Source organism: Colobus angolensis, unplaced genomic scaffold, assembly GCF_000951035.1.
Source record: "Colobus angolensis palliatus isolate OR3802 unplaced genomic scaffold, Cang.pa_1.0 Scaffold190, whole genome shotgun sequence".
In the NCBI taxonomy this organism is placed as follows: domain Eukaryota; kingdom Metazoa; phylum Chordata; class Mammalia; order Primates; family Cercopithecidae; genus Colobus; species Colobus angolensis.
Genome location: NW_012115044.1, coordinates 7,567,855 through 7,583,339, shown reverse-complemented (window position 1 = coordinate 7,583,339; position 15,485 = coordinate 7,567,855). Strand labels below are relative to the sequence as shown.

The 15,485-nt window shown below is 43.3% G+C and overlaps 1 protein-coding gene across 2 annotated transcripts in view; it reads left to right on the top strand.

Annotated features, from left to right (window-relative positions):
* FSTL1 (follistatin-like 1) overlaps positions 1-15,485 on the top strand; it is a 61,244-nt gene that overhangs the window by 32,020 nt on the left and 13,739 nt on the right. Inside the window, exons 2-8 of one of the 2 annotated variants that reach the window (XM_011940648.1) lie at positions 2,727-2,831; positions 5,321-5,450; positions 6,302-6,334; positions 7,608-7,738; positions 12,280-12,398; positions 13,741-13,853; positions 14,177-14,287. In XM_011940648.1, coding sequence (XP_011796038.1) covers positions 2,727-2,831; positions 5,321-5,450; positions 6,302-6,334; positions 7,608-7,738; positions 12,280-12,398; positions 13,741-13,853; positions 14,177-14,287 — 742 coding nt within the window. The remainder of the gene's footprint in view (positions 1-2,726; positions 2,832-5,320; positions 5,451-6,301; positions 6,335-7,607; positions 7,739-12,279; positions 12,399-13,740; positions 13,854-14,176; positions 14,288-15,485) is intronic. The other variant, XM_011940649.1, reaches the window with a different exon arrangement.

The following is a 15,485-nucleotide window of genomic DNA, read 5'->3' as shown; positions in this document are numbered from 1 at the left end:
GCACTCTTAACGCACATTCTCCCAACACTTGCTAATTATGCAACTCACACCCCCATCATAATTTCCTTATGTCATCTGGATATGAAAATAAATCAAATATAAACTGCTTTCCCTTAGATTGGGCAGAGTTCTAGCTCTGCCACTTTCTAGTTATTTAAGGCTCAGCCCGCTCACCTGTGAAATGGGGCTAGTGATGTCTAACTTAGGGAGTTATTGGGGAGCTTAAATCACATATAATAAAAATAACTTAGTAGGATGCCGGGTATTTATAAATGGGAGTTTAGTTATCAGTGGTTGAAGATATGAGTTGGAATCCTAGCTCCTCTCATTTCTAGCTTTGGAACCTTGGGCAAGTTATCCGACCTTTCTGGCCTTCAATTTCCTCATCTATGGAATAGGGTTAATAATAATATACCTATTCTTGCAGGGTTTCCCTGTAAGATGAAATCATGTGTATGAAAACATTTTGTAAATCTTAATTGTACTATTCAAATATTAGTTGTTATAACTCAAAAGTTATGTTTCTTCAAATGGATTTTTGAGAAATGTTCCTGAAAAATGACTTGATTGAATTCAATCTATTTTTGATACTTACTAAAAACACCAACATAAGTTAAAAGGAGGTTCCATACATGCCACAGGCTTTTCTGCAACAGCTCTGTAAGGCATTCCCATGAATAACAGGTTTCATAGACAGCTTGATTTACAGTTAGTACTTCCAAATGTATCTCACTGAATGTCCACAGGGCAGGGCTGGCATTTACCCCTACTTTATAGATGAGGATATGTGAGGCTTAAAGAATGAAAATTACTAGTTAAGGACAGAGACTAGTGAGTGGAGGTTTGTGGGTGTTTGCCTGTGGAGCTGTGTGCGGGTGTATTTGAGTGCAGGCATGTGTCTGAGCATGCTTTTTTATGCATTTGTGTGTCCATCATGGGACACACCCACAGGGGCGTGCATATTTTGTCTGTATCCCTTGGCTAGAGTGTCGTTTTTGGGGAGAGGAGAAGGTAAACATGTCTGAGGTTTTTTACAACTCGTCAGCAAAAACCTTTTCCTCTTCCTTTTTCGTATTGCCTTACATTCTCAGGCAGTTTCCACAAGATGGCCCTGCCTGGAGAATATCCTTGATTTTTATCTCCACTCTCTGTTTAGGAAAACAACAGCTCTCCAATCCCCGCAGACTTCTGGGAATTACTTCCTCTTTCTTCCCCGCCTGCTAGCTTTCTTGAATTCGCCTTAGCAACATTCAAAAAAGAACTGGTTTATCCACAGCATGTGAACCAATGAAATGTGAGCATGAGAACGACTTCTAGACCAATGGGAGCCCTGCATGACCAGCAAGCAGGCTTGGGACAGAAAATAATAACCTGGAGTTTGCAGAGCAGCCTCTGGGTGGCAGCAGACTAGCTGTATTGATACAGCACCTCAGCTCGAAAGCCTGTACTTTCTTTTTGCCTTTTTTGCCCTAATCTTGAATATAAAACATTCACCAACTATAAGAAGTGTACTGCTACAAGACTTGCGGGTGTGAGGTCTCTGCATAATGTAGTAGACATGGCCTGGAGGGTGGACTGTTGGGTTCCATCCCTGCCTTACCACAGCCAGCCCGATGACCCCATTATGCCTCGTGCAGTCTTTGTTGGTTTTGTCACAGCCAATGCTAGCCCAGTAGCCTTGGGCCTGGAGGTCTTTCATGATTTTGCCTGCCCAGCCAGTCAGGATGAGAAGCTGGGGAAATCACATTCTCCTTCATGTAACCACCACTACCCCTGGGTTGAGTGGTAAATGAGCTGGGGCTGGCTTTCTGCCGCCAGTGAATGGGAGGGAAGGGATGAGCCTCCAACAGATCAGTGCCTATCAATACCCCCACATTCTCAGGTGCATACACTGAGACCATTCCCTGCCTTGTCAGTTCTGCTGCACGTGTCTGAACAGGGAAATGCCTGACTAGCAAATGATTTGAGAATAGTTCTGCTATCAGGCAGTTTAGCCCTCTTAATCTTAAAGCCAGTGGCAGACATGGGCAGAGGCTAAATGGGACCGTAGCAAATATAGCAAATCCACGTTTCCAATGGTTTAGCCATCCTTCTTTTTGCCCTTTGAGATGATAATGCCTTGAACACCATTCAGTCAGGTTTGGGTCCTTCAAATAGTCATAGTTCTCTATAATGTTTCCATTTCTGCCTGACTTACTCCTCTCATCCTTTAAGAAGCAGTTAAGGCCTAGTATCTTCAGAAAGTATCCTCTGAAAAATTCTCCCCCTCCCCCTCCCTTCCAGCTCCCTGGTGATCCTGTTCTTGCACTTCCTGTGTTGTTTTCCAAATGTCTCTTTCTTTGTGAGTTTCCTCTGAGAGTCATGGAGCTTCCTGAGGACAGGATCTGTCCTTTGTATCTCCATCCCTTAGTGTAGTGTTGGCATAAGATAGGTGCTTAATAAGCATTTTTATGAGAAAGGAAGCATGCAAGAAAGGAACTCTTGCTCTTTGAGAAACATATTAGGGACTCAGAAGTACCTGAACCTGGGCTGAAGCAGTGTCTGGGAGTAGGGCACTCGCTGTTGGAGGCAACGTCTAGCTGTTTAAGACTCAACATCTAGCTGTTTAAGACCATGAGCCATGACTCCAGAGCAAAGCCCAAGCCTGAAAGATAATCTCATTATGAGCTTATCCCTTAATGGGTTCATCTCAGTCACATGGTTTCTTTTATGATTGTGTGTTTTAGGAAGAGCTAAGGAGCAAATCCAAGATCTGTGCCAATGTGTTTTGTGGAGCTGGCCGGGAATGTGCAGTCACAGAGAAAGGGGAACCCACCTGTCTCTGCATTGAGGTAAGTCCTAATGTCAGGAGCCAGAGGACAGTGGCCAAGGCCTATGTGGCTACCTTGCGGAGCCACCCATCAGCAGGCAGTGCCAATGATTTCAGTCTCTTTATAAAAGCATACCTCATCCCTCTGAGAAACATGGAATTTTTATGCCAGGTTCCTGATTTTTAATACATGGATATTTTTTCTTTTTTTTAATTTAGCTTTATAAGATTTTTTTAATTAAAAAATAAGAATTGTTTTATATAAGTCAAATAGTACAGACATTTACACAGACATAAAATTATAATCTTCCCCCATAACCCTTCAATCCCTTAGTCTGAAGTAACCAGTGTTAACAATTTGGTACATGTTGTTCCACATGTTTTTCTTTTCTATGTTACTATAAGCATTAGGGTTTATATACTACTGTAGACATAATGGTTCCCCCTATTTTATGCAAAAATGGGATCATGATATAGATATATACAGTTTGTATTCTTTACTCATTATCAGGGACAACACTTTAGATCAGCACATGTAGTTTTAATTCATTTAACTTATTGTAGTGGCATAATATTTAGTAATATAAAAGAACTAGATTTATTCTATCATTTTCCCATAAATGGACATTCAGTTGGTTCTATGGGTTATTTACCACTATAACCAATAACATCCTTGTGCAAATACCCTTACATGCTACTGCCTTTATTTCTGTAGCATTGATTGACACCAGAGCTTGCTAGGTCAGAGGATATGCAAATTTTTAAAAACAGTAGATGAGATGCAGGTTTTTTTGATGTTTAAAAAACAAAGAGAGCCTTTGATAAATACTTCTTCTGTAGGCTGGATTTTGACAAGTTCTGCCGCCAAAGTGAACATAAATACCCTGGACATTCTCTTTTCTGTCAAACCAACTCATAGCCTGGAAACACGTCTTTCTGCAAATTAAATACAACCAATTTAGTCCCCAGGTTAAGGATCCTGATTTGTTGCCCCAGAAAGGAAGTTTTCTAACTCAGAAACCTAAAAGCCAGATCCTGCTGGGGATCCGTTAGCTCTGGGAGGTCCTCACTGGCAGTGTACCTGGCCACAGTGTGGTGGCATAAGCCTGGACTTAGGATCTGGAAACCTTATCCTAAAAATTGTACAACTAGATGTGGGTGAGCTGAAACCAAACCTAAGGTCTCAGGAGATGCTGTGAAGACAGAGACCACATTTGGTTTTGTCCATTTCCCAGCACATAGTGAGCACTCCATAATAAATATTGGTTCACTGAAATTTGTATTTTTGGTATCGTCAACTAAAATTGGAGAGGTTGGGCTGCTATCCACTTCCAGTGCTCTGTGCTTCTTTTTACCATCTGCTCTTTCTTGTTTCACTTCCTTTCTTTATTGGATCTGAGCTAAACTTGCTTCCCACTTCTCCCCTTTAAAAACCATAGAAGTCCAAAGAAACTGAGCTTGCCTGTGATCTTGGCACCTTCAGCAGCCAAAGCATAAGCTAGTTTCCAAATGAACTTTGTTCCATTTCCCTGTCCATAATGATTCTCTGTAGTACTTCACAAAGACCCAGGCAACCTTACTCCTAGCTTCACAACAAAAGGCTTGAGATTAGGAGGAAAACAAAGTGGGCCTGCAATAGTATATAAAGCAAGAGATCCTTCTAATTAGGCTGTGGAAGAATTGGAATGTGTGTGTGTGTGTATGTGTTTGCCTGCCTGCCTATCAGTCTCTCCACATTCCCAGCTCTCAGCTCTGGCTGTTTTGTGTCATTGAATGTTGGAATATTAAGGGATCTTAGATCTTCTGAGACATTAAATGACTTTTTCCAAAGTGACAGAGAATTCAAATTTCTGATTTTTCATAGAACGCCCTTTCTGCTAATTTGATGTGGTGAGGCGGTTGTCTTTGTTTGAGCGGCTATAACAAAATATCTGAGATTGGGTAAATAATAAATAAAAAGAATTTAATTCTCACAGTTTTGGAGGCTGGGAAGTCCAAGATTGAGGCGCAAGCAGATTTGATGTCTGGTGAGGGCCTGGTCTCTAACTTCCAAGATGACCTTGAATGTGGCATCCTCACATGGCAGAAGGCAGAAGGACCAAAGGGGCCAAATGCTGTAGGGAGACTGTTATATTCACTTCTTAACCTCATTCACAAGGGAGGAGTCCTCATGACCTAATCACCTCCTAAAGGCCTCACCTCTTAATAGTTTTGCATTGTGGATTAAGTAGCAACATGAATTTTGGAGGGATCACAAACATTCAAACCATAGAGGGTGTCTCTTTCTTCACTGAATAGAAGAGATGACCCTGGACGAGGATAGGCACTAAGGGCCATAGGCAACTGAGACAGGGTCAGTTGGCCAGAACTGTGACTGCCTGTGCCCTGGTAGGATAGAAGCACCATCTCTGCTGGTGGAGAGTCCCCTTACAAAATGACTGTGTGTATGTGTGTGTGTCTATGTGTCGATATCCATAACTGCACAAACATTCTCTTTTGGGTCTGTTTCAGCAATGCAAACCTCACAAGAGGCCTGTATGTGGCAGTAACGGCAAGACCTACCTCAACCACTGTGAACTGCATCGAGATGCCTGCCTCACTGGATCCAAAATCCAGGTTGATTACGATGGACACTGCAAAGGTAAGGTGTGTTCTCACCACTGCAAGGCAGCTTCAGCCATGGGAGCCAAGGAACAGAGCAGTGTGACCTGGCTGACCACATGGTCTTTCTACCATGACCACAGCCTCTCAGAGCTGTGGAAAGCACCCAGTTGATTGGAGTTGCATCCTCTTGTCACTCATGAGCCTGCTGGGTTTGCCCTGGATGGCCCAGGCCTCTTCCCAGGGTTTGCTGTATCAGATCCCCAGGGAGGTTTTCAGCACTGTCTACAGCTGGGTAGTAAATACGGTGGACCCCATCAGTAATCAGTAACAATAATGAAGTTCCTTAAATGAATTATGTACCTTTGAAAGGATGTAAGTTTCACTTTCCCCATGCTTTTTAATTTGGACACCTCTCAGTATTGTTTCCTCTATTTTGTGCTGAAACCATTGCCATTAGAATAAGAAGGAAGTCCCACACTTGTTGCTAATTAGATACCAGCCCCCTGCCAAGCCATAGCCCTGCCCAGCCCCTCTCAGTCTTGCCCTTCCTTGAAGAAACAAGAAGCTGTTACCCAGGTGATTGTCTCCACTCCATTCCCTGTCCAGAATGATTCTCCATTTGAATTCTCAAAATCCCAGTGACCCCTCAATGCAACAGGAGGAGGTGTGAGGCCAGAAGGGTAACTCAGTGGCCCTAAATTGTCAGACAAAGCAGGAAACAGAAGATCCTCATACCTGGGCCCTAGAAGAAGGAAAGGATTCAACACAAAATGATGAAAAGGTTACAAATAGTCCTCTATGTGTGGAGCAGTTGTAATCCTAGAAATACAGAAAAATTTTCTTTTTTCCTTCACTTTGCATTACACATTTTCTCTTTTTGTCTTGCAGAGAAGAAATCCGTAAGTCCATCTGCCAGCCCAGGTGAGTGCCTATTTTTTCTACTGTGTGCATCTCAGGGAGAACATTCTTTTCATGATAGAAATGTTGTGTTCCACAATCCCTGCCAAGCTTATAAGATCTTCTGTGCATCAGAATTGTGTCCCAGAACTGGCCACTCCTCAACACAGCTCAGAAAAGCTGCAAAACTACGTGTGTGTGTGTGTGTGTGTGTGTGTGTGTTTGCCAATTGAAGCAGCTGGTTGGGTCAGAATGTTGGCTGTGTTTTCCCATTTTTCCTGAGTAGTGATTGAACTGCATGAACAGGACAGTCACTGAGTTTGTTTTTCAACATCCTGTAAGACATGCTCATGCTATGGGACTAGCAAATAGAAGGCACAACTCTTTTTGGAAGGGGATAACTGGAAGTGCCAGTAAGACTTCTGTGGTTTTCTATTAGTGATCACTAAAATTTTATCATGATTTATAGTTACAGAACTTTTTTGCGCATACTTTCCTTAGATTCTCATAGTAGCCTTTGTGAAGTAGATCGTACTGTAATTACCATATAGATGAGGAAATTGAGGCTCAAAGAGGCTAAGTGAGTTTTCTGTATCACACAGCTGGTAATTGGCAGACTGGGGAAGGACCCCCAGATTTTCATTCCCCTGGCCCAGTGCCCTTTTCACCCGCAACATGTGTTGTCTTCCAGGAATTCTCTTCTGCCAAAGCTTTCTCTCCTCTGCTTCCCCATCCACTCAACTCTCAGCACCCCCTGTTATTTCCAGTGGACAACAGCTGTCCAGAGCAGGGCTTCGACATGACCCTTGATGGGCTTCACATTCTCTTGTTCGTAATAAAGGACGATATAGGTGGTATACAGTTGTAAGTAGGGGAAAGTTTGGATGGACCTAGTTGGTGAGAAAGGGAGAAACTGGAGAAAATCAGAAATCTAGTGGCATAAAAAACTGTAATATTCTCATTTATTCATGTATTATTTCAGCTCATCTTTGAGTCAAGAGAGCTGCTTTATTGATTTTTTCCCCTTCAGCTTCCTAAAGTTAATGAAAGTATCCTTTATTTTTCTGCTCTAGTTATTTCTCACATAAGCAGCAAAATCTCTCTGTTTCAATATTCTCAATCTTTACAAATATTTTAGAGATGAGAGCTTGAATCCTGGGCTAGACTTTTTCCAATTGTGTACCCTGGATGTGCTAATCCTGTCTCCGTGGGCACCGATCCTCCCACACAGTGGGTACCAGATATCATTGGGGTCCTCCCCTGACTGCTCCAGCTGACATCCTCCACTTTCTTGCAGTTGTTTGCTATCAGTCCAACCGTGATGAGCTCCGACGTCGCATCATCCAGTGGCTGGAAGCTGAGATCATTCCAGATGGCTGGTTCTCTAAAGGCAGCAACTACAGTGAAATCCTAGACAAGTATTTTAAGGTAATCCAGAGGTAGGAAGAAGACTATTCAGGCCCATAGAAAGGGAAGCTTCCTTCTCCCATTGCCTGATCACATCTTCCCAGACCACAGGAAATGTAAACCTGCATAGACTCCCTGAGTTTCCTCATCATAGATCATTGTTGAAGCCGTGAAAGTTGCCTTCTGACCAGCTTTATTAGTGGGAGTAAGCAGTGGAGTCTTTGGGATCTAACACACATGTGCTGCTGCCTTCAGGCAGTTAAAGCCACAAAGGTCTTGGAGAACCTGTCAGTTAGGGCCAAGCTCTGTCCCCTACTCCCCATGATACCTTATGAAGCTGGCTGTTAATACAAAATACCCTCTGATTGCACCCAGACCGGGACCACTTCAGCCTCTTTCCTGCCTAGTTTGACATTTCTCTAAGTCATTAACTTGACTGCCCATGGCCTGGAGAGATTCTTCATCTGAGAAGAATCAATGGACTGGCATTTCATGGATCCAGAGATTCTTCCTGAACTTAGATATTGCTGTTCCCTATCATAATTAGTTGAAGAGACAGAGTATTCCACTTGGGAGCAGGAGAGATGCTATTTTCACAAAGAGAAATGAAGGAGGTTATAATATTTAGTGATGGCTCGGGCTATCATAGCATGCAGATCTCTCACAGAACTTGAGAGTTATAAGCAGCAATTAAGGGCATTCTTACAGCTGATTGACAAGAACACAGACACACACAGGCATATCACACTCAGAATATCACACTCAGAAGCACAGAGAAAGACACACTCAAACTCAAACATGTCAGACATGCACACACACACACACACCACATACAGAGACTCACATGCCACAGAGAGATAAATCCTACACACAGACATACTCAGATACCCACATTTCTATGCAAGTACCAAAGCCCTCTTCACTTACAGACATCTAGGTAGATGCCCCAGCCATCTACTCCCTCACATGCCTCCAGGGCCTGACCCAGCCGGGACTCGGGAGCAACTTCAGATACATGAGGGACTTTTTGGCCGCTCTGAGGCCACCTAATGTGGCCAATGCCAGTCTAGTCTGTGGATTTCACTTTCTAACTGACACTGTAGAACCCACAGATGAAGAAATACTGGGTTGGCTTCAAATGGATATTTGGTTATTTAAGACTTCACTTGTGTTGTTATTTTTACATAGAGATTTCTCTCCTCTATGGCAGATATTAAATCTCTGGATTCCAAGTTTTTGAGATCATACCCAGATGAAAAAGCACAGTCTTTCTTGCTGTGTCCTCTGTCTCAACCACTCCCACATGACAGAGCCCTTAGGGCAAGAATGGTTCCTCTTCTACAGAAAAACACATAATAGTGCTGAGCCAGGACAGTTGGACAGGGACAAAAAGTAATGTAAAGAAAGTGACTGTTCAAAAGCTGAGTGAATGGCAAAGGTACCTGCAGGGCCTGCTGTGAGCAGTGACTTTGCCCTACAATTATAGCATAGGAGGTGTGGGGCCCAGGACATTCCTTTCCAAGGGCCACTTGGGACCTTGTAACCATTCTTTAGTGGCCCTTCGATGGCACTCTGCCTCGGGCATCACTGACATCTGCTGTTAGATTTGATTCCCAAGAACCTAGACCACATTCCCCTCAACACATCTCCATCTCCTCCAGCAGTAACTCACTTTTACAGGCTCCCTTCTGAAAGCTGTAAGGCCCTTTGAGAAAGTAGCTCTTCTCTAGGGCATTCTCACACCCAAGCATCTAAGAAACCTTGATCTTGACTGACAGACACAAAATCCCCTCTTCCCAGACACTCTGGCAGTGTCTTCCAGGAGAAAACAGGTTTAATTTTCTACTTTTTGATGAGTATCAGAGTCTTATGTGCTGCTGTCTTCAACGGGAGACTGCCTCCTCCTAGGTCAGCAGCTGCCTGTTGGTGAGAGGTCTTATATCTCCGAGACTGTTCTGAACCACTGAATTTTTCCCCAGCCCAGCTGGCATTTCTTACATCAAAATTAGTCAAAAGCCAAATTGAGTTAGAATTTGAATAAGGCCAAAATCTGACTTTCACCATAACCAGTGATGTAGTCACCATTTCTTAGGTGAAAGCATAACAGAATGAAGAAAGACCCAGGTAGAAAGAGCCTTCCATGCTCTTGGAATTTGGAATCTAATCCATTCCTAATTTCATCTGGGTATGATCTCAATCCCTGTGGCTCCTGATGGCCAGGGCTGACACCTGAGCCAGCCTTCTTATCTCCTTTACCCTGTCATCATAGCCCACACAGCCCCAGCTGCTGTGCACAAGCAGGTGCCTGTCTCAGCCCATCTCCTCTGAAGAGTCTCCAAACTTAAATTGATGAGCCCCAAGCACAGATCTCATGACATACATCTTTTCTGCCTTTCCACAACCCTACAGTTAGATAGAAGAAAAGTTTTGTTATCTCAAATGCAGGTTGAGCATTCCTAATCCAAAAATGAAACTTTTTGAGCACCAACATGATGCCTTAAGTGGAAAATTTCACACCTGAATTCATGTGATGGGTAGCATTCAAAATAGCCAAAACTTTGTTTCATGCACAAAATTATTTAAACTATTATATAAAAATTACCTTAAGGCTAGGTGTGTAAGATATATAGGAAACAGAAATGAATTTCATGTTTACATTTGAATCCCATCCCCAAGATACCTCATTATACATATTTAAACTTCCCAAAATCTGAAATCTGAAATACTTCTGGTCCCAAGCATCTCAGATAAGGGATACTCAACCTGTATAGAGCTGGGGAAACAGGCACAGAGAGATACTAGGTCTTTGTAACTGACTTGACTGAAGAGAGGCTGAATGAATTAGGTTGGTTCATAGTCCATGATTAGGACCTCACAGGCAGACCCCCCAGGCATTCCAGGCTATTTCTGGGGCAGGCACCAGAATTCTGTGTTCCTGTGGATTCTATATACAGCTCTGGCCTGGGGAGTTGAGCCCTGGGTCCTCATGAGTTGAGAAAGCACATGGGCTGAGCCTTCTCCCAGCTGCAGGCCTGATTCTAGTCCTACTGAAGTTTGTGTACACAGAGCTGCCTGGACTGTGGTTGCCAGGTTCATGGTGCTCACTTGGGCCATGTGGCACTGGGTCTGTAGCTAGTGCTGGAGGGTTTCCCTCCCTACACTCATTCCATCATCAGGCCCTGATGACACTGGGGTCTTTGAGGGTTGCTCCCATTTGCCCAGTACATGCAACATTTGAACTCAAGAAAGTCCTGTGCTACTATCAGTGTCTCCCAGCCAAACTTAATTTAATTATTTGCGATTACTTAATCAAGACCTCACAAGGTAAACACTTAGGGAAGTTTCGTCAGGGAAAATTGTATAGTGAATAAAGGACATCAGAGACCCGTTCCTGGGAATTAGGACAAGAATAGTAAGTACATACTAAGCATAGGCCTAATAGTTGTTTCATGCACACCTTCATTATACAACATTAGAGTGGAACACCTGTGACACGTGGCAGTCAGGAGAGAGTTGCTAGCTACATCTTGCCCTTCTATCTAGAAATTTGGATAGATGTTTCTTCCAGAATCCCTTGCACCATCTGGGGAGCCATCTTGAAAGTAACATGGGGAAGCTAATCCTTTCCCAGGGCAGCAGCATGAGGCAGCCTAGGGAAAGGATTTGGGAGGGAAGGGGAAAATGCTGTTGAAACTTGTTAGGAGAGCAGCAGTATGCAACTTGGAATTTGATCAGTCTTGATTTTGACACCCTCCTGCAGCTAGTGCCTAGGTGTTTTGAATGGTCCCAGATGGCTGAGGTCTCAGTTTAGCATCTTGCCATAGAGAACAGTGTGTGAGCTCACTGCACCCCTCACTTTGTGCTTGTGGGATGCCAGCTAGGTCATGAGGACAGCCTGAGCTGGGTGATCTGAGGACCTGTGCACACATCTGCAGTGGGGCCCACAGGGCAGAGGAGCAGGAACTTTGCATGATGACCCCTGTCTGTAGCTTATTGCTTTGAGGCCTTTGCCCTGAGTTCTCACTGATGTGATCAGTTACGGGTACCAAGGAAGCACCGAGAACAGGACAAGGAGGCTGGAATCAAGCAACAAGAAATGATCTTACAAGTCCGAAGTGAGCTCAGAGGGTTATCTGCATTGCTGTTCCTGAGCAGCTCATTAGAAACATGTTCTGGGACCTGCTACAAAGATTCTGATTCACAGCTTGCAACTTTAAACTCTTCTTACATGTTTGTCAGGGTTTGAGAACATGATGTGGAGGTTGGTCTGTACCCAAAGGTATAGTCAAAAGTGTCTATAGGGCAGTGTCAGAGATAGGGCCATACAGCGTGTTCAGGTTGCCTCCTCTCCCCAAGCACTTTTCCTCTTTCATCTTGGGCACAGGTACCTTCTCTGCATGTCCCACGGATTAGAGCATTTGTTGCCATGACCCTCTGAGGCCAGGGCAGGGTTGGAATGTATTAAGAATAAGATGAATCAGAGGCGGGTCAGCTGAGTGGAGCAATGATGGAACAGGGGTTCTGCAAAACATTCCTGAGTGATCTCGTCATGCCCTTTCTAGAACTTTGATAATGGTGACTCTCGCCTGGACTCCAGTGAATTCCTGAAGTTTGTGGAACAGAATGAAACTGCCATCAATATTACCACGTATCCAGACCAGGAGAACAACAAGTTGCTTAGGTGAGAGGAACAAGGGGTCAGAGAATGATCCACAAGGGAAGACCGCCTAGGAGAGGGGACTTAAACCCTTTCCCACCTGCAAAAGAGCCACCAGTGAGAGAATGTCATATAAAAAGCAAAATGACAATTCTGTCCTGTTCTGTTCTATGAAAGTATGAATTAATACATTGAGTACCACTGATATCTAATCAAATAGTTATTGTTTCTGGTCAGAACTTGCAAAGAATAGAAGAATATAATTTTAAAATAAATTGCCAAGGGCACATCAGGGCAAGTTGTTTCTGAATGTTGTGGGTGATGTTTTACTGATTAATTTTCTGAAGGAATTACATTAATGTATTATTTAACTATAGGTCCAAAATAGCTTTGTTCTGATTTTTAGATAATTAGTGCTATTTCATGGCGATTGCCCTGACTGTTACAGATATATGCCCGTCTACTTTTATGGTATTATTCCAGAATAAATATTAATAAAAACTAATCGCTAAGAAACTTTTGATGTGGTTTCAGCATCAGTAGGAATTAAAAATAGGAAAAGCACCTCTTTTTTCCAAAAGAAGTACATTGCACAGTTTCTAGAAGGATTCTTCTTTAATAATAGTCTGTGACCTTAAAGTATAGGTTCTGTAAATCCTTCACATTTTGATAATCTGAAATTATATAATGTTTTACAATTTCAATGTTTGAGCCTCATGATATCCCAGTGAAGGAGGGCTTCTTGACCTCCTTTCACGGCTGGGAAGACAGGCTCAGAAAAGTTGAATAACTAGCTCAAGTTCATTTGAGTAGTAAGTGATTGAGCCAGGCCTCAAATCCAGCCCAAGGAAGAAGTAATGGAGCTGAGTTCTAAAAGCTTTTCTGAAAATCTCTTTCTAGAATGATGATAATGGTGATTCTTGCTTGAACTTCATATTCTTTCAAATCCTATATTCTTTTCATATCATCTGTCATATCTCTTCTGTTTTGATTTTCCTAGTTTGGTTGACTTGACATGTATGCCATGGGGAAAGGCAATTACTAGTGGAAGGTGTGCAGGCAGTGAAAACATTTGTCAATCAAAGTAGACAAAACCATTCACGAAACTTTAGTCATCTTAAGGGGAACATTTGAACAGCCTGAGTGATCTGACAATTCAGTATAACAAACTAAAGGTTAGATGCCTACACTGGTGAGGATGGATAATAGTTGTGTTGGGTCAGTGTAGAGAGAGGCTGTTTCAGTTAGCAGTCATCTTCTTGGCCTCCTATGGAAGCCCCGGGTGTATGTGGTCCTGATGCTTACTTGCCTTCTTCTGAGTGAAGCTGAGGTCTTGCTAACACATTTATCCTGTGTTTTGTTTCAGGGGACTCTGTGTTGATGCACTCATTGAACTGTCTGATGAAAATGCTGATTGGAAACTCAGCTTCCAAGAGTTTCTCAAGTGCCTCAACCCATCTTTCAACCCTCCTGAGAAGAGTATGCCTAACCTAAGAAATAGAGAGCTGTAGGAAATGGAGGCATTTTGTAGGAGCCAAGATAGAGAGGATTGGTGGAACTCTCCAGAGCTAGCTGAGAAAATGCCCTCCTATGATTCTAAACTGGGCCCCAGCCCATTATTCCCATGGTGAAGTTAGGACCCCACATTCTTTAGGTTGATGGTGGCATTTGCTCAGATATAGTGCTTCTGAGCGACAGGCAGGTCTTGTCTGGGAAAAAAGGGTAAGGTGCACAGACTGTAGTAAAGATGCCCTGTTCCACCCTCACAACTAAACTGTTGCCCCACATTTCTGGCCCAACAGAGTGTGCCCTGGAGGATGAAACATATGCAGATGGAGCTGAGACTGAGGTGGATTGTAACCGCTGTGTCTGTGCCTGTGGAAACTGGGTCTGTACAGCCATGACCTGTGACGGTGAGCTGTGCTTCAGACAGAAAGAAAAAACAGCAAGGAGAGAGCTTCATGAAATCAGCATGAGAGAAGTTGGGATGGGGATGATGGAGAAGAGGGTGGTGGCTGGGAGCAAGGAACCCAGGGAGCAACTGGCAGACCCACACCTGTAAGGTTGGAGCCCCAACTGGGGAGCTTTGAGGGCAGAGCACTTATCCTATAGGCATTCAGTTTGAAAGTCACTCCAGAGGCTGGAATAAGAGAGGACCAAGACCCAGGGCAAAAGTAAATGATAATGGAATAGTAATATTATGGAAATAGTAATAATGAGATAATAATTTAAAATAATAATAATTAAAATGTTAAAATAAAATAATTATTTAATAATTAAAAATCATAATAATGGAATAGTAACAGTGAAAGTAAATACTTCCTCAGCAAGAACCATTTGCCAGGCTCTCTTCTAAGCATTTTACATATTAACCCATTGATCCTTATAACACCTTAGGAAATAGCAAAAGACTCTGGTGGTTGGAAGACAAAATGACTTCTTGCCATACCCAGCAGAAAAAGAAAAAATGTTTGTAGACCCTCTTTCAACTAACAGAGATGCATAATCTTTTTTAAAAAGAGAAAGTTGAGCTAGTTGAGATGTGTGCAGGGTGGTCTGGGGAGACAGAAAAATCTGAGAGTTTGGGGGGCAGTGTGAGGCTACAGGTTATGTTGGAACCACTGGAGTCCCATCTGGGTCCTGGGCTACAATGATGCCAAAGATCAAGAGGGACTCTTAAAGCCGAGCCCTAGCAAAGAACCAGGGACAGTCAGAGTGGAGGCAAGACAGAGAAGGGTGTTGAAGCTAGGTCTGCGACAGAGAGTTGCCTTAAGGTCAGTTGGAACCAGGCCCAAAAGTTTCACCAGCTAAGGTAAACCTGAAGTTATATCAGCCAGGGGCAGTGGCTTATGCCTATAATCCCTTTGGGAGGCCAAGGTGGGAAGCCCAGGAGTTCAAGACCAGCCTTGCCAACATAGCGAGACCATATCTCTACAAAAATGTGAAAATTAGCCAGGTGTGATGGCACATGCCTGTAGTCCCAGTTACTTGGGAGGCTGAAGTGTGAGAATTGCCTGAGCCTGAGAGGCTGAGGCTGCCATGAGCCATAGTCATACCACTGCATTCTAGCCTGGACAACAGAGCAAGACTGTCTTAAAAAAAAAAAAAAAA